Source organism: Taurulus bubalis, assembly GCF_910589615.1.
Source record: "Taurulus bubalis genome assembly, chromosome: 19".
Classification (NCBI taxonomy): Eukaryota; Metazoa; Chordata; class Actinopteri; order Perciformes; family Cottidae; genus Taurulus; species Taurulus bubalis.
In genome coordinates, this window is record NC_136607.1 from 12,973,009 (window position 1) to 12,992,348 (window position 19,340).

A 19,340-nucleotide genomic window follows, 5' to 3' on the forward strand; every position below is an offset into this window, starting at 1 on the left:
CGGTGATAAGAACAAGCAACACATTGCATGACCACTCCCATCATACCATAAAGCTATTGTATGATCCCTGCAGCCTCAAGCAACATTATTTAATTTGTTATTGAGGGAGGCACAAATGAGTCAAGACCAGACCAGTGCGAGTCCCACACTTGATGACGCACATAAAATGTGGAACATGCAAACCACAGGCACGCTTCAAATAGATCTGCTAGATCCACATTCCCATTAAAAGACCCACAGAAAACAGAATCCTCTTCATTCACCTCTATTATTGTATGCGTGTGTGTATAAGTGATGACATGTCTTGATAAAATAATCAAAGGGCAATGCAGAGGTGACGTGTATGTGTTTTCCCTTTGTTTTCTATGAGCAATTACAGCAATTGTGCTAATAAATAAATGAGGCAATGCACAGACAGTTTAGTGATATGCCCGCAGTTGAGGTCTTGAAATAAAATATGCAGAGGACTCTAAAACAAGTCTGAGACCGATCTTCAGTACGACAATACTTGTGCAAAGGAAAAGGAAAGGTAATCTTCTGCTAATCTGCTTTGTCCCAAAGTGGTGTGCACTTTAACACATAGCTTTCCAAAACCTTTTCCTCTCATCAGATCAAAATTTGATCACATCAAACCGTTCAGTCATGCTCCCTATTTGGCTATCCGACCATCTGTGCACTTCTTCACCTCGTGTCGGCCTCCTTTCAGAGACAAAGCTCAGCGCTCTGAGAACTTTGACTCGTCTCTGTGTGCAGGTGCCAGTGCATTCCCTGCTGGATCCTCTGACCCGCGTCAAGGAATTACAAAATGATTTTATGGACTTCTCTGCACTCAGCTGAGCTGAGCTTTCCAAAGCTTTTAGCCTGCAGCTCCACCATCTTTGGTACAGTCTTATCGACCCCAAACAATTAATATTAGAAGAACATTAACAAAGAAACTGTGCTTAAAGTGGATTGGTTACATCATGGCAGATTCCCAAACCGCTTAATAAAGGTCAGTATTGGCCCCGGACACTAATTTGGTGCATCGGATCAATGTGCATGGTCACTTCACTGAAGCCCTTACACAGAATATACTGTGAGTGTTAACAGTGCATTATTTCCATTGAGCAGCCACTGTGAGTAAATGCTGAAGCTAATGCGGAAAAGCCTCAAGATACAGCTCCTTCAAATGCTGGCTCAAAAATACTCTTGGTGATATAATGTTAGGATTAGGATATTAGGCTCTTAAAGGCCAATTTTGCTTCTTCTAATGCATGTCTAATTGTGTATACTCATCTATCTTAAACCTGCCTTTTGTATAAGCCACACGAAGGCCTCACAGAAATCTGTTAACAAAACATGAAGTTGATATGAGGACATTTACTTTTTACTTTACTAATCCAGCAGACAAAAAGCAATATTTGCATCCATTTTGGATTTTCTCCAAGTCTATTCCCTGGAGCAAATATTCACAGTTAGTGCATACAGTTGTACTCTTCACTTAATTTACTTTGTCCTGTAAGTTTTATTTTGTTCTCATTTTGGTTTATTAAATTATTCACATTTTCTTTATGTGTAATTGTTTGCTTAAAACTCTGTTAATTATTTTTCTGTTTCTAATAATGGAAATAATTCAATGTTAATAATAACAGCCAGTGACAGAGGTCAATTTTGTCTGAATGATATAAAAAGAAAGTGGAAATGATCCATCCTGTGTTGAAATAGTGAGCTATAAAAGGAGTTAGCTTCAAGGTAATAGGAAGGTTAATTCACCCTGCCCCCTATGATGATCACTGATGCTTAACTTAATAGAGAGCAAATATGTGCTGCTTCATTTAACAGATGGCTCTGACTCAGAAAGGAGAGCTTTGGGTACTTGAGCAAGTGATTCAGCGCTCAGATTATAATTTCATTAAGGTGAAAAGTAAAACTGTCTGTCAATACGACACAAACTTCTTTTGTTTGTGGATCACTTCAAAAGGATATTCTTGCTTGAAACAAAAGTTACTTTCAGAGTATAAATGTAATTACTAATGACATTAATGTTGAATATTTATGTATATGATGCGTTATAAAAAGGCTGCTTTAGCTATCCCGAAGGAAAAATCACTTCCTACACATTATATTTGTCTCTCTGAATCAAACCTACTTACTTTACTTCCTTATTTAGCCTGTATGCGTTCTTTATTAACACTATAGCACTAATTAAACCTTTAATAAATGTTTTATATGACCCTAATATGCGGCTAAACGCAGCGATAAAGACATTTACCGTGTTTATTAATGTGCAGCATATGTCAACAACTATGATTACAATACATGTTTTGTATCATTACAACTGTGTACTCTTATACAGCAGCCTCCACTTGTTGGTGCCCACGGGAGACCGTGTAGCTTTTGACAAATACATTAATAAAAATTATATCTGCTTACTAAACTACTAAACTAAAACATAGTGTGTTTATACAATTCATTACATGCTGAATATGAATGAGAAATGAAAGTGCAAAAACTGCATAATACTGCAAGTTGTAAACTTCAAAAAATATTTTACATTCTATGTAACTATGCAACTTGTATTCATATTTTGTGTATTTTGTGTCCATCGTTTAGCGGCTAACGGCGTGCTTCTTTACCTTTCCAGCAGGTTGTGTATGGCCTTGAATAAGAGGGTCCTGCACTCGTAGGACAGCCCGCACTCCCAAAGACCCTCCTCAGCCACTGAAAGAAAAGGAGAAAACAATCAGGAAATTATAAATCTTACTATTTCATTATCTCGACAATAAAGAAAAGCAATGTTATTTTCTGTGACAGCGAAACATCTGCAAGCACCAGCTTGAGGATAATAAACAACACATGATTCAGCGTTTAACTGCATGTGTTTATAGCCCACTCAGTCAAAACATGCTGCATGTGCTGATGAGAAAAGCTGCACATCAAATCAGAAACTACACTGGAGATGAAGTTGTCTCTAGGTGTGTGTGTGTGTGTGTGTGTGTGTGTGTGTGTGTGTGTGTGTGTGTGTGTGTGTGTGTGTGTGTGTGTGTGTGTGTGTGCGTGCAGCTGTCAGGTTGGCTGCAGCGACAGCCCAGTCAAACCCCATGCAGTTGTCAACAGCAGTTAGCTGCAGAGTGAGTGTGTCTGTATCTGTGCAGGCTGACACACATGCTTGCGTGCTCAGGTTTGTACATGCGCGCAGACTTTTAACTCAACCCTTCTTTTTTTCTCCTGTGAAATCTAGACAGCCGGAGACCAAACGTGGTCAAGTCAGCTGCACTTTGCCCGAGCTTCTGACATGTCAGCAGCCAGTTCACATGTGTCAGATGTGTTGTGAACAACTGAGTGCCCTCTTGATTTCTTTAACCCCCTCGACACCAACCCCCAATACCCTTGTCCCAAAGAAAACACACACACACGCACACACAGAGTGGCCGGTTAACAGTGTTTCTCTTTGTTCTTTGCCATATACCTGCAGGGCTCCTGGAAGAACTGGAGGATTGTGGGTGGGTGTTGTGTTTGCTTATAGGGTGGTGGCAAACAAACCAAGCATCACAGAAATACACAAGAAAAAAGCAAAGAGAGACAGAAGCAGAGGCAGATCGCCTGGGGGATGGGTGGCATAAACCCTGGTAGAGGTTCTTTTCCCTTCCCTCATTGTGTGTGTGCGTGTGTGTGCATGTGTGTGTGTGTGTGTGTGTGTGTGTGTGTGTGTGTGTGTGTGTATTTCTTTCTCTTCCTCTGTTGCTTTGTTGCTTTTTTTCTTCTTCTGCTTCTTCTTCTTCTACTTCTTCTTCGTCTTCTTCATACCAGAGTGAATGAAATTTCCTTACTCGCCAGAATTACCCTGTAACCATGGAAACGCTGGCGGTGAGAACATGGCGCCCTGGCATTCAATTTCAACACTGGTCCCTCCCGCCCCTCACCCTCCTCCTCCTCCTCCTCCTTCCTCTGTTCTATTGCTTCCAACACCCCTCCCTCCCTCCCCCCTCCCCCCCCCCACCCCCCCCCACCCCCCACCCCCATCTACTCCTGCTTCAGGGCTCAGACAGGAAGCTCGCTCGAGCCAGCTCCTCTACAGAGGAGAAAGATAGAGTGAACACCACGAGCAGAATGCCAAGTCTCCTGCAAATCCAGCTCATTAGCTCTAACTGTCTCTGTATCTCTCCCTCTCTTCAGAATCCCACAACTTTTTTCTTCTTCCCCCACTCTGCCAGTCGCCCACAACCCATCTTCATTTACTCTCGTCATGACCGACTCACAACCGGCTCTTGACCCCCTATGACTCCAAAGCTGTCACTGACACCTCAAACCTCACATCCTCCCACAACTCCCACCTATAAGTCAACACAACTGAACCACACACCACGGAGAAATGGCCTTAAAGTAACCTTTCCACATTTGCTCCCCTAAATCCTGCATGAGGTTGTGTAGCTCCTAACAGAGCAGGTACAATTTGTTTCACAAATCCCACCAGTGGTACTGTCGCGGCACATACTTAGATGCCTCAGAGAACATGCAATCCACATTAGACGCTCCTGTTTATATTGCCGCTGTCAAAGAGCCAGCTCACTGCACCATATCAACACACGGCGTGACAAATCACTCCTGCAAGCAAACAAGGTCGGGCATCCACACAAGCGCGCGCACAAAACCTCACAAAAACATTATAGATATAGAAAATGGAGAGTGAAATAAAACAATGATCTGATACATAAAAAGGGATATTCTACAGGGATATATAAGGAACCCCATAAACCTGTCGTTTCATCAGCAGTCAGTCAGTGACCATCATGTTTTGAGTTTTTACTGCCTGTTAATCAGGAGGAGGAACACAGATGGCCCAAGGGAAAAGTGCGCTGTAGACACTAAATGCACAGCTAAGTGCAATAGGGCTTTAAAGCATCACGATCCATCATTCATCGCAGTCTGAGCTACAGGGAACTGCATCATGCTTGAAAGATCTTAAAGGGGACTGGATATAATCAGCCTCAATTAGATTAAACTGAAAGCTCATCATTTTTGTTTTTTACTGATTTTCACTGATAAAAAAGCCAGCTTCTTCTTATTGCTTTTTTTTTTCTTCAAGAAGCTTCCTGATTTTAAAAGTTATGATCGAAAGTGAAGGAAAAAATTGGGGGAAAACATAAATGACTGACTGATTATGCATCAGACTCTTGTTAATTAAGGAAGTAAAAATACAGATTTTATGACAAATAATTAACAGTTAAGCAGCAAAGTGTGGAAATATCTTTAAAATACCTCCCCCTCCCCCCTCTCTCTCTTTTTGAATTGATTTATTTTCTCTTTTTTTTACTGGCACCAAAATAAAAAATATATAATATCTAAAATGATGAGCCCTAAATAAACTGCACTGACTTGACATCTATATTGTGCCCACTGAATGTTGGAACGCTCCAAAAAATAAACTCCACAGATAAAAAAAAATGCCTGCGGCTGATGTGGCATGTTTATCCCAAACAGTGCAACAACAGAGTACGTCCGGGTATGTGTGTGCGGTCACAGTTCATTTGTGCTTTTACGGCGCGTGTGAACAATTGCCTCAGATCTCTGAACATGTCGGTGTGAGAGCAACATCATCAGGCATCAAAATTGCACCATTACGTGCATCTTACTGCATGCAGCGTGTGTGAGAACTGGTTCCCAAAGTGCCTCAGTGCACATGCAAGCTCTGAGCCTGACTTTGCATGTGCGAGTGCTGTATATATCTATATGTGTGCGAGTGCACAGTGAGGTAACGTCCTCACAAATGCATGTTTATTTTACGCAACCTTCCTTCCCCCATCCCCGTGCCTCAATGCTCTTAACCGCTGCGCCACCCCAAACACAAACAAGCAGTGATGGAACTGGGTCGCCACTACCACTTTATATATTCCCACCTCTCTTTCTCGCTCATCCTATCCTTCTATCTCTCCCTGTTTTGTCCATCTCTCTTTCCTAGTGTGTCCACCCCCCCCAACCCCCCTCTCTCTCACTTTGACAACTCTTCTCCCCTCTCGTTCACGTCCCGTGACTGTGTTGGTCTCACACCACTAGAGGGAGTGACCCCTCACCACTTCAATATCGTGCTAACAAAAACAAAGATGGTATTGATCTGAGAGGGAGAGAAGGCGAGAGTTGAGGTGTAACACCACTCCGTCTTAAACACGATGACCCCTCTTCACACATTTCCTTCCTTCCTTCCTTCCTCCCTCCCCCCTTCCTCCCCCCTCCCTCTCTCTCTCTCTCTCATTCATTCATTTGTCTTGGATCAATAGCACCAGCAGTATTGGCGTCCGGTGGTGTCTCTGCAGTGTGCAGGCTATGAGCTATCAGTGAAGTGTGTGTGTGTGTGTGTGTGTGTGTGTGTGTGTGTGTGTGTGTGTGTGTGTGTGTGTGTGTGTGTGTGTGTGTGTGTGTGCGTCTGATTTCACACAAAACCCCACTTTACTAATTAGCTACCCTGCTGCATGTCTGAGCATAGGTTGGTCTGTCTTAGCTTTGTGTGTGCGTGTGTGTGTGTGTGTGTGTGTGTGTGTGTGTGTGTGTGTGTGTGTGTGTGTGTGTGTGTGTGTAGTACACGTGGTGTTGGTGCAAAGCAACATGCTTTAGTTTACTTTTTTTTGTGTGGTTTGCTAGCTGCACAGTGGAGGACACAGCAGCACAGATGGACCGTAAGAGACACGGAAAGACGGAGGGGCATAGCAGGACAGAGGGGTAAGGATGATGATAATGAGGATGATGACTTCTGTGGAAGTGGGCGATGAGGGTAAAATTAATATTGTGATGATTATGAAAACATTATCTCTGTATCATATCTTCCAAAAAGTGTTATGAGTATTGATTAACAACGCTATCAAACTGCAGTTTTGTATGATTTAATGTTACAGATCAGTTCAATTGTTACCCTCTTCCATCCTACTTGGCGATTCAGATTTGTTTGTATCTTTTGACACGGTTGAATTCTCCACATGAAGGGGAAATTCCCACCAAGGACAGGTATTTGTGTAATATGAGAAAAACAGACTTCTAGCAGGGCCAATTTCTCACGCAACACTCGCATAGACATCAGAATAACAACAAGAGAAGTGTGCAAAGGGACCCAAGAAGCCCGGGGTATTACTTATAGCAGTTCACTGTCTTTGTGTATGCTGTTAATACGGCAATAGCATGCTGAGTTTCTCTGGCACTGAGCCAGAGTTAATGCAGCTCGGCCAGCTGAGCCAAAGAGCCCTCAATACCAAACCAAAAATGTATATATTCTAAATTCCCTCATGTAGAGACAGGGTACAAAAACGTGTTGAAAGTGTGGCCTGTTTTCCAATGCAGGAAGTTTGGCTAGAAATCCGGAAGTTAGGAGAACCTCGATTATTCAGGGACTTTACTCCATTTTCACTTGACAAATCTGCTACCAATTTGGGTTCTTTGGCTGAAGTTGTAGCTTGAAATGTGGCAGGAAAACGCTGTTGAATCTTTGTAGTTCCTGTAGATCACATACTTTAAGTTCATCAGCTCTTGAATCTTTTGGGTGAAAAGAGGCACATCGTGAGACTCTGCTAGAAGTTGAGTGAGGAAGAAAAGTTATTGTCATTCACAATTTCTTAAGCCATCACATCTGCCCAATCGTCTTTTTGTTTCTCTTCCTGAAGCCAATTAATTATGGGATGCTGCTCTTTGAACATCATTGTTGTCCAGGAGTCACTGTCTACTAATGAACCATTCTAATAAACTGAAACACTATAATACATCTCGAGCATCACCGTCTGTAGCTATGCTGGTGCATGTACAGCGCAAAACAAAGAGAGCACCCTGACCTCAGCTCCACACAGCGGACCAGTTACATGGTTAGAAAAGGAAGGGCTTTTCCTCATGTTATACACAATGTTTACATTGTGCATACTGATGTGAATGCTCAGCCATGTCCGTGCAGAGTCTCCGCTGCCTCTCTGTATTCTTTACATATACAGAGGTAATAAATGTGTTGTCAAGAAAGAAGATACGTAATATGCTTGTTGAAATATGTAAGAGGCTCTGAGATAGAATGTCACAATGGGACAGTCACCTACACATCCTCTTGCTCTAGTGACACCGTTTCCTAATCTTATCAGCGACACCTGTCTCTGCTATGCCTCTTAACAAATTACCACCACATGAATCCAGATGGCAGTAAACAGGAAACTCTGCAGACTTTTCCATTTAACCAATGTCAAGTCTTCACAATCATCAGACTGGAAGCAAAATGACTCACATTGCCTTCATTCCAACCAGGGCACAGATTAGATTTACAACTTTTGGTTGAAGTCGGGGATGTTGGCAGTCTGCTTATCACATCCAGTTAGTCCCCTCAGGTGCAGACATCCAAACATGAACTTTAACTGTCTCTCTTATTAAGTCATATTCCCTAGCGACGGCAATCGTATTTCAATAAAGATAAAGGCATTTTTATGTCTCGTTTTAGGAAAATAAATTGACTTGTTTGATAAAAGCATTATGTTAAGGGGAGAAAAATAAGATTAAGGAGAGGGGCCCATGCACAATTGTACTTTAAAACTCATACATTCTATCATGAGTACATGTAACAAATAAGTTGAATGCACACGGCAGGCACTAAGACCCAGAAAGCCCAGAAAGATGGACAGAACGAGGAGCAGTGACAGCAAGGAGGAGGAGGAGGAGGAGGAGGCGGCTTACAGAGAGTGAAGGGATGAGGGGAAAGTCTGGAATCAATTAGGTGACTGAGCTGTAGCTGCTTACATACTTGTGGGAGTGAGTCAGGCATAGAGGCAAGAGAAGGGACCAGGGTGTGAATGTTGTGCCATGAGCGTATGTATTCATATAAACACAAGCACATGAAAGCAACAGGATAGCTCGCTCGTTGAGTATTTGACGACATTGTACGTGTGAGTGTTGAATCAATCCAAAAGGTTTTGATCGTCTATCCCTCTTGCCGACAGCAACGACGGAGTCAAGTTGCAGCCAGAAAAGACACACCTCTCCTGAGCCGAGGTCAAGGTGGAGGGTACGAGCCGGTGGCTGGCACCGGCCCAGGCCATGTCAACGCAGCAGCTCTCAATATCCCCTCACACAACTTCCCCTCGTTACTTCTCTGCACACTGAATTCAAAAAGCACGTAGTTATATATCGCTGGCTCTCGCGATGGGGGGATTTTACTTTGAGTTTGAGAAAGCATAAACAGGAGTGACACATGTTGTGGGAAGCTTACATCGCTCTGTGCGTGGAGCTGAGCTTTGCAGAACAAATCGGAGTTTTCGAACGTGACAATATGCCCAGAATATATATCACGTCACAACTTTCAGTGACTCACATTGTGGTGTATTCACAAGAGTTCTGCTACACATCTGCTGCCAGCGATGACCTGGTGAGAACATTAGGAGCCTAAAGCATACTGATGAGAGGAGGACAGAGAGATGCAACATAAACTAAGTGTTACTGTATGCGTGTCTGCGGCTTGTGTCAAAGAGCAAGATTAACAGGGGATTGAAAGGAAAATATACACAAAGAGGCAGAAAGATAAAGTATAAAGTGACTAGGTGTAATTCTCTGAGGAGGCAGCCTCTCCATATGCAAACAGGGATCTATTTTACAGACAAGGATGCACATTTTACACTCTCAAAAGGGAGGCAATCATCACGGGCATGCAGGAAATAATGAGGAAAATAAATAATTGAAGCAACAAAGAAGAACCACTGAATGCATCATGTTAACACAAGAAAACACCAGCTGCCCACGGCTCAAATTTCCTCCTCAAGCCAACAAGACAGGCAGCAGATATCACTGTAGGCCAAATTCAATATGTGGTGTTCCACTTTTTAGAGATTAAAAACCTTCCTCTGTATATTTCCACATTTGTCAGCTCCTCATTTATTTTTTATTTGGGAAAACAGAAATGACACATTAGAGCCTTAATTTATTTAGCATCACACCAGTCGGTCCAGTGCTGAATTGGAGTGATACTGTGTGTGATTCATTAGTAAGAGCATGTTGACAGTCTCATTAATAATTCACGGGGTATTTACTGTAGAAATGCAGAGACGATGGTGTAATTAGGGTGACTAGAGAGGATCTAGCTGTGGCTTTAATACCAACATCAAGAGCAAAGCGAGAGTACTCTGTAATATAACCTGCTATAAAAACGCATCTGTGTGTGTGATTATGTGTTTAGAGGTTTAGCTACATGAAGAGAGAGGCATACAAGGGGTAGGCAGTGTGAAAGAGAGGGAGAAACTGAAATAGAAACAAAGTAGAACAAAAATAGAAACAAAGAAGGAAGAACAGAGGTCTGAAAAGTCATGACAGCAAAGGTATGGAAATAAAGAAGGGCTCTGTATGATGCTGACAGGGAAAAAGGTGTGTGTGTGTGTGTGTGTGTGTGTGTGTGTGTGTGTGTGTGCGTGTGCGTGCATGTGCGTGTGTGTGTGCGTGTGTGTGTGTATTGGCCTCTAACTAACCCTGACAATCAAAAATAAGACAACAGCCAACATAATTATCCCACAACCATACATAATTTGACACTCAGCTTTTCAAAACCAGCAAGCAAACACACACACACACACACACACACACACACACACACACACACACACACACACACACACACACTTCTGATTTCTGTTTGGGATGGATGCTAATTTCCAAATGTTTTCCCACAAGTGACTGGGAAATAAATAAATCAATTGGAGGTGTCTGAACTGTTTTGTGCACATTGTCATGAAAACAAAGTTAGTCTCTGTGGTCTCACATAATCACAATTTGGGTCTTGGACTTCATCACATAATTAAAAGTCAAAATGAGTAACACAACGGGAGTAGGAAAGAAACTCAACTCTGTCAGCATTCATTTATCTGCTGAACAATGTTGAATTAATATCGATCAAGACAGCAAAAATACACTTATTTACCAAGATTTTATTCCTTTAAATTGATGTGCAGGTGTTTGACAAGTGCCTGGACCTTAATTATTATGGGTGTATTTGTTGACCATGTCATCAAGCAATAGGATAATTATTAGTCAAATGTCTTTGTATTATATTCCTTTCACATTTTGAATTGTATGGCTCTCAAACTGCACCATAAATGTATTGTCTTGTCTACTGTTTCCTCATAATTAATCCTGTTTGTAAGAATAGACAGGAAGTAATAGCAACGGTTTGTTTCGGTTTACATAGCTGCATGTGGTGAGGATGACTTGTATTTACAGTTTGCTATTAATGTAAGCAGATGTTTCTGAGAACCGGTGGTGGTCTGAATGACGGTATTCCTGGGCCCATCAACACCTGGTTCACTGGAAAATGTGTATTTCCTGCCCTCTTCAACTGCAATAAGTGCATTAAATACATTAGTTATCTCGATGCACCCAACTCCTAATATTTACATGACTGTAGTGGCTTGAAACATGCATTCATTCGCATTTTTCTCTTGCTGAATTCGTGGAAATTTGTTCAAAATTTGCTGTAAATTTGATTGAAGACGACAGAGAACTACAGCCAGAGAACTGATTAACCACAACACTGAGTCATATAGTATCGCTCTGAAGTGCAGAACATCCTTCTTCCTTTAGAGGCTGGCTTAAGACAAACTAAGTGTTAAATATAGGGATGAATAAACACACAGATACTCAGGCTGTTCAGAGGAAAGCCAGTGACACTATTTTACAAAACTATGCTCGTATTGAAAAGATTAAAAACCATCAAAAATAAATAGACCTAAAACATTGGCAGCTCCTTCTCTCTTTTTTTTCTCACTTTGACTTGAGTAGTTTCATCTCCTTCTAAACAACTATGACATCAACCTGAGACTGAACTCTGCCTGTGCCTGTTCATACTGGGAAGCTATCCATGTCCTTGACTGGCATCATTTTTCCCTGGCACTGTAACCACACAGCCTCAGTTCACACCAGAGTTATTGACGAGTGATCAAAAACAATACGTTTGACTGGTCGTTCCAGAGGAAGCATTAGTGAAGCTGGAGACTGAAGAGTGACTGCAACTCAAAGTGGCTCGTGTTCGCTCCCTGCAACACCACCTCAAGTGCATGAAGTCTGCTCGAGACTTTGATATTTTGAGTGTTGTTCAGATGGAGTGAAGTGACGCTTTCTAGGAATTCCCATTCATTCAGCTAAATAATGTGTCAAGTGTCACACACCTAGTAGTGCCATGCACAGGCCAAATATCTCGCAAATTACAGCGCTATCGTAAAGGAAAAACACTTTAAAAGTACAACTTGAGTATTTAATATGTGTAAATTGCTCTAAAAAATGTAGGTATAACATTCTGTGAAGCAACAGAGAAGCATAATTCATATTTATGTCTGATTGTCAGATTGTGTGGCGCACAAAAAATATTTTTTTAACATCGCATTACATTTTGCATTTTACTGATGCACATAAAAAGGAAACAATAGCGGATTAAGATATAAGAGCACGATATCATTAATCACCTTTGCCAGAGCGGTGTAAAAGGGCACATTTCTGTGATGTTGACCCTCGTGTTAAGCCACAGATACTTGAGCACCTCATTAGAAGTGAATGGGCCTCGAGGTGGGAGGCAGGGCAGCTATTGAGAGGCTTAGCGGGACTCCACTGGGCTTCCTAACTGCCACTAGAGGGGAGAGGGGAGAAAACAGAGAGAGGAAGAGAGAGATTGACAGCAAGGCTCTCTCTCTCTCTCTCTCAAGGATGAGAGACGAATGATCAGGATGAGAGAGAGATGGAGAGCTCGCCTCTCTTTCCAGGCTGCAGTTCATTCATGGTTGTGTCTGTGTCGGTCCTTAGAGCACTTATAGCATGAGCATGTATGTTTCAGTTGAGTCTTACAACAGCGTTGCAGAGTTCAATTATAAAACAGCAAATCATCAAACAAGTCTTAATAGCTCGTAGCCAGATATCACTTAATTGATAAGAAAGATGTAAAAATTAAATGACAATAAGTCTGGCATTACGGCTCAATTGTGTACCGTTGTACAAACAAAACATTCAACTCAATCTAATCGAACGAGCACATCGGATGCTTGAGCATTGCTTGTCCATTCAGTTTTATCTCTATTGTCTTTTGTACACTTGAGTTTGTATATATCATTTTGTACATAATTATGTTTGTGAAATTTACACTTTACCTAGCATTGTTGCAGAAAATGTGCCTTATCCAAAAAAGAAAACAACAAACAAACTAAAAGTAGTTTCCACAGCGTTGTGTGGGAATCCTGCTTCAAACGCAGCAAAGGGCAAGGTCTCATTATCTGGTTTTTTTTTATGGCAAAATTCCTCAGACTTCACTGGCAATTGAGCCGAAAATGTGGTTAGACGGCATCAAGGATAAACACATACTGATGATGAAAGAACGGCCCGACTTACAAAGGGTGTGGGAATTCATCTCAGTGGCATCACCAGGCAGCGATTTTCATCCCAACTGGTTCAAACATTAGACTGCCAGAACAGAAAAAGTACTATCGGTACCGAAAAAGTAAAACTTCACAGAAAAATCCCCAAAAACTACACGTTTAGTCCATAGACTGTACAAAATATGGAAGTAGTGTCGGTGACGTCACCCATAGGAGCAATTGAGAAGCTCAAAGTTCCGCCCATCGCCGTCATGGCAGTGACGACGCAGCCTGAATCCCAGCTAATCAAAAATAAAATGGGCAAAGAGGTGGATCGGTGGTGGGGCTGAGGCGGCATGGGTGAAGCAGCAGAGAAGACCACTAGCGGCGAGAGACCTGAGACAGCACCCACCTGTCACTCAAAGAGGCCACGCCCTCAAGTATGCCTAACTTTAAGACAAAAACGTTCTTTGAACCAGCCTGTAAACATGTTTATTTCTGCTGTCGAGTTGAACAAATACGGGATTGACTTGCTTTTGGAGCCAGCCTCAAGTGGCCACTTGAGGAACTGCAGTTGTGGGAACTCGTGCGTTGGCTTAATTTCTCAGCACCGGAGTTTGCAGCTTGGATTATTCACTATTAGGGCCTGTGTTTAAGTACAATCTATTAAGTATGGTACATACTATACATCAAGACTCTGTCCTATAGATTTTGCTTGCAGAAATTAGTTCGGAGACTTTCAGTATTAAAAAAATACATCTTTATAATTGCTAATTGTTTTCACAAACAGCTGAAGTCCCTATAGCTGGCTATTGTGGAGACATTGATTGTGTGGGTAGTGCAGCACAAAATCAGCATTTCTATGCTGCTGATAAAAACGCCAGGGGAGAAAATCAATTTGTCCGTTGTAGTCACTTGACGCCGGCTGAGAGGCCTCACAAACTGCAGATATCAAAGGCAGCTGGCTCGTCTTCAAAAAGGAGGATCAAAGGAAACAACAGTATTCATTCCATTTCAATCCTAAATATTTTTATATATATATATATATATATATATATATATATATATATATATATATATATATATATATATATATATATATAGCTGAGATGTTAGAGTCATCTTTGGTGTTAAACAAATTTGGTTTTAGTCTGCACATCAAAATACTTTTGCCCCGAGGCAAAAATCTTAAAGTCTGAAATAAGATGTGCATAGCGGGCTATTCGTATCTATCTTTATAAACAACATGTTTCATTGTTTGTTCTTGTTTTGTTTTTTTTAGCTCAAAGTACTTTTGTTTTTAACAACGATCTGTTACTATTGTCTCAGTAAAGGTATAGTAGAGTCATTTCTCCCAGAGCAGGGAGTTAAGTCACTCTCCCTCTGTGTTATCTTTGCACCTTTCCCAAATGCTGCATAGTATCGCATGATACATATATATTTAATTTATGTAGCCCAGAATAGGAAATAACAAATTTGCATCAAAACGCTTTCCAATCTCTACAATACAGTAGGACACCTGCTGCCTTTAGACCCTTAATTCTGACAAAAAAACACCACACAAATCATTAAAGTGATAGCAGACAACAACATGTTTCAAACCAAATACAATAGTATGTTCCCATATATATATATATATATATATATATATATATACACATACACACACACACACACACACACACACACACACACACACACACACAGTATAATATGTTATTGTATGCACAGAAGGTTGCTTTAGTCTGACCCACTCTGAATTATCTGTACTATCAGTATGCGTTTAGATTATTGTGGAGGAGAGTTCTCTCATGAATAAATAAAAATGACTTGCACTTGGAATTTAAATGTGAAATAGAAATGTATAACCTGAGGCAAAATAAATATTGGCCCCACGATCTATACAGTATCTCAAACACTAATCTCCCATGCATGGAGACATATCAAAGCCTGAGTTGAACAACTTCTGTGTGCAGCACATGTATCCTTCTTTTGGTTCCAGTTCCCCCCCAAAAGATGGAGAAAGGACTCCTTCTTTTCAAAAAGTACATAAACAGAGTCAGTTTGTTTTAAGGCATTCTTCCAAACCTGTATTATTTATTAGCACTAGGTTGTTGATCGTCTTGAATGCCAAACATAAATGTCATACTCTCCCTCCCTTGTACTTCCCTCCACCCTCAAGCTCAGTTTGCCCCACCCTTCAACTTTTTCACTATTTTCACCGTATACTTACACCGATTCTCTTCACTTCCTAATTCCCTCCCAGCTCTCTTCTTCCCCCGTCTACTTCTTCTCTCTCTCTCTCTCTCTCTCTCTCCCCCTCTCTCTCTGTTGCTCTTTTAGTCCCTCAATCTCTTTCCGTGTCACACTCTCTCTCTCACTCTAAGACAGACACACACAAACACACACAAAGCTCTCATTCTTTCAGTTTGCGGCTTTTCTTTCAAAACCGAAAGCTTGCGAGGGAAAAAAAACGTACACCCCCACCCCTTCTCGGTGCAGCTGGGAAACTTCACCCCTACCATCTCATCTCTCTCTCCTTCTCACACACGCGCACACACACACACACACACACACACACACACACACACACACACACACATACACACACACACACAAACACGGTGCAGGGTCAGGGGGTCACAGGCCACCACGCCCTGACAGCCCCATAAGGGGTGGAGAGAAAAAAGAGGAGGCGGGAAGGAAATCAGAGATTCTCAGTCCTTGCCCCACAAATCTACAGACAAGTAAACATGACTGAGGCAGTTTTTTCCTCGGCTCTGAGTCTGCTTCCTTGAGCCCTTGTTTCCTAGTTCACTTTCCCTCCTCTCTCCATCCAGGAAAAGTCTGAGAAAAGTCCCCCCCCCCCCCCCCCCCCCCCCCTCCCCCGCCACAAGCAAATTTGTTCGTATTTGGAAGAACATCTGTGACCACAAACGGTACATGTTTCCATCCAGCCAGAGACTGTGCTGAGCCGAAGAAATCACTGAGCCTTTCTCACAGATTTGAGATGAGAAGGATGTGAACTGGAAGTGACCAATTTTCCTAAATACGTGTATGATGTTTATTTTTCTGGCAGGATGGCACAAACAAAGAAAAGAGGCATGCAGAACAACAAACCAACTTGCATGTCTAACTGCCCAAAGAGAAATCGCAGATGTTCTTCTTTCCCTCCAAACAAACCACTTTTTTTCTCCTTCTTCTTTTTGAAGCATGAATTCCCGTCATACGCACGCTCCCCTCCCTTTCTCCCTCTCACTACATGCATCTCTCCCTTGTCCACACCCCCTCCTCCTCCTTCTTCCCGCCCCTCCTCCTCCTCTCTTTTTTCTTGCTCATGTTTTCTTTTCTTTCTTTTTTTTTGCTATCATGGAATCGCCGCTTTCCACATGTGACTCACTTTTTCACCAGCCAAAGCCAGACTGGGAAAAAAAGTGAAATGCGTGCGTCTTCTCTCTGCCTCTGTGTCCCTCTCAGTAGGTGAAGCAGCCTTCCTTTATGGGGCTCCTATAACCTCCATAGGTCCCCCTCTTTCAGGGAGGTTGTTCGCTATTGAGACATGTGTCAGCCGGGCGACCTAGTTCCGATTCAAGGGAAAAATTTGGAGGCTAATTATTCATCCCCGCTGTTTGAGTTTTGCTTCTGAGAGCTGTTCCTAAGACAAACCCTGAAGGAATAAAAAGAAGGAGTAGGCCTTGATTGGCAACCGTACACCCCCACCTTTTATTTGCCAAGGAACTGAGCGTGCTCGCAGACATTCGCCACCCTAACATCACAGAAAGCAACCCCAAAAACAAGGGAGGAGAGAAAAAAAATAAAGCACAACAAAGCATGAAAAGAGGAGGAGTAGCAGGAGGAGGGGGAGGATGGAGAGAGGGCTGGAAGAGGCGGGTGTCAGAGGAAAGAATGAATGCCAAGTAAAACTTGTTGACACAGAAAAGGGGATTGAGAATCATTTCAGATCAGGGCTAGACTTTGTTTTTTAATTAAAATAAGATTATCAGAGGAAGCTCTTTCAACATGTTCTCTATTTAAATCGTACCATCAAGGTTCAGCCGATTCAATAAAGGCTCAAACCTGAGATGTGCTTTTTATTTCATCAGTAAAAGGATACATCTCAGTGCAACATGCAGTAAAATCATATCATTGCATCAATGGAAAAGGCCAGTGGTGATAAATATCTGCGTTGTACTTCTAAATGTTAAGTTGCTGTTCTCAACAATTTCCCTTTGAGACAAACCTAAAAAATACCTTTCCACGGGCACAGGGGTGTCTTTCACTTTCATTTACTCTCTTTTATTTACTTCCTGTCTGCCTTTTTGTACCCTAATTGACCTACGTGGCCCTTGTCTTGTTAATCTTTAACGCCTTTCATTCATTTCCTATTCACCGCTTTATGACTACAAGTCATAACCTTAAAAGGCTTCCTAACCAAACCTCTGTGCAACGAAATTACCACTTTCACCCACATTATCAGGTTGGAAACGCACTTCTCTGTCTGCTCACTGGCACCTGTTCTGTCTGTCAGTATTCAGCGTGCATCCTGGGAGGATCGGTTCAGCGTGTTTGCACACCCCTCATCATTTCTGCTGTGCATGCAGGGATCACGTTGGCACAATGCTAAGCAGGGAGAGCAACGCTGTAGAGCTTCTGGAGCATCGCCTGTGACAATCTCATTTGATTTTCTTCTTCGCTGGGTAATTTGCCATTGTATGGTATCATTATGATGATATCAGTAACACTGGTTGGTGGAGACGGAAGAAGGAACGAAAGAGGGGAAATAACAAAGAGAAGTAAAGGGGAGAGATGGGATCGTAAAACACATCATAACTCCCAACTACTTCCCAGATCCTAAAGTTTTACATATTATGATGGCCCTGAGAATGCGTCAGCCCCGGTATAACCGTAAAGGTTAGATTTCACAGCATACAGTATATTCAGCTGCTCACTGCCACCATCAAAATGATCAGTTGGTTACAGCTCACGGTAGCAGAGCCGGCACATTAGGATCACCGGTTTGAATCCCGGCTGAAGGTGAAATGGACACCGGTCTCCATTCACTTAACAACTGCTGCTGAGATGCACTTCAGCGAAACACTTAATCCGTCACTGATTCGAGGACGGCCGTGAGTAGAAGACTGTGGCAGCGCTGCACTGGATATGATGCTGCTTTCCAGGTGGACAGGTGCAAATGTCTCTTGCCGTATGAGGAGGTGACTATAAATATGCACTAGAAAAATAAAAAAAATAGCACATTAAAGGAATATAGGAATGTCGGAATTTTGGAACGTGTATTACTTTGCTTTCTTTCTGAGAGTTAAATGACAAAATCAATACCACCCATTTGAAACTGCAACCAGCAGAGTTAGCTTGGCTTAAGACGAGAGACAGTGAGACTGGCTGTGGGTGAAACTCACTGATTGGGATGTCGTATCTATAGCCCGGCACATATTTAACTTTTGAGACTGACACCGTTCAGATCTAATAAAAGATCAAACTCATAACACTGATAAATAGTGTTGATACGGACACCATAGATTTGATAGTATTAGTAAATTGTGACCAAGTTATAGACTGAGTGAGATATTTTACAGTGAGCATTGCTCTCTGATCGTCAAACTTTATTATGGTGATGACACAGTTTTTAAATGACCCCCAAAGCTAGTGTGACGTTTCTGTAACGTTACTTATGATCGTAATGTACAATGTTACAAATCTGGAATTAGCCAATATCGGCTGATATATAGGTCGGCATCTAGTTATAGCTCGTTTGTCTATTTTTGCGGAAAATTTAAAGTGAAAACGTGTTTCACAGTTTCCTGACAGGGTGCAGGGACTTCCTGGAATTTTGTCAAAACCATGAGGTTGCCAGGCAACCAGCAGAGACAAGAAATAGTTCAGCACTTAACTCCCAGTAAATCATGTTTACACTTTAGTATATGCGTCTTTTCCAAAATGTCAAACTATTCCTTTAAGGAGACAGACTTTTAAATGCTTTAATTGAAGAGGATGTACATGTTTACATATGTG

General features: G+C 41.9%; 1 protein-coding gene across 1 annotated transcript in view; it reads right to left on the minus strand.

The window, feature by feature from the left end:
• Positions 1-19,340, minus strand: part of LOC306751133 (mediator of RNA polymerase II transcription subunit 13-like) — a gene marked incomplete at both ends in the record, with an annotated part of 67,473 nt that overhangs the window by 23,644 nt on the left and 24,489 nt on the right. The window contains one exon of the mRNA XM_079234669.1: positions 2,616-2,700. Within this exon, the coding sequence (XP_079090795.1) occupies positions 2,616-2,700 (85 nt within the window). The remainder of the gene's footprint in view (positions 1-2,615; positions 2,701-19,340) is intronic.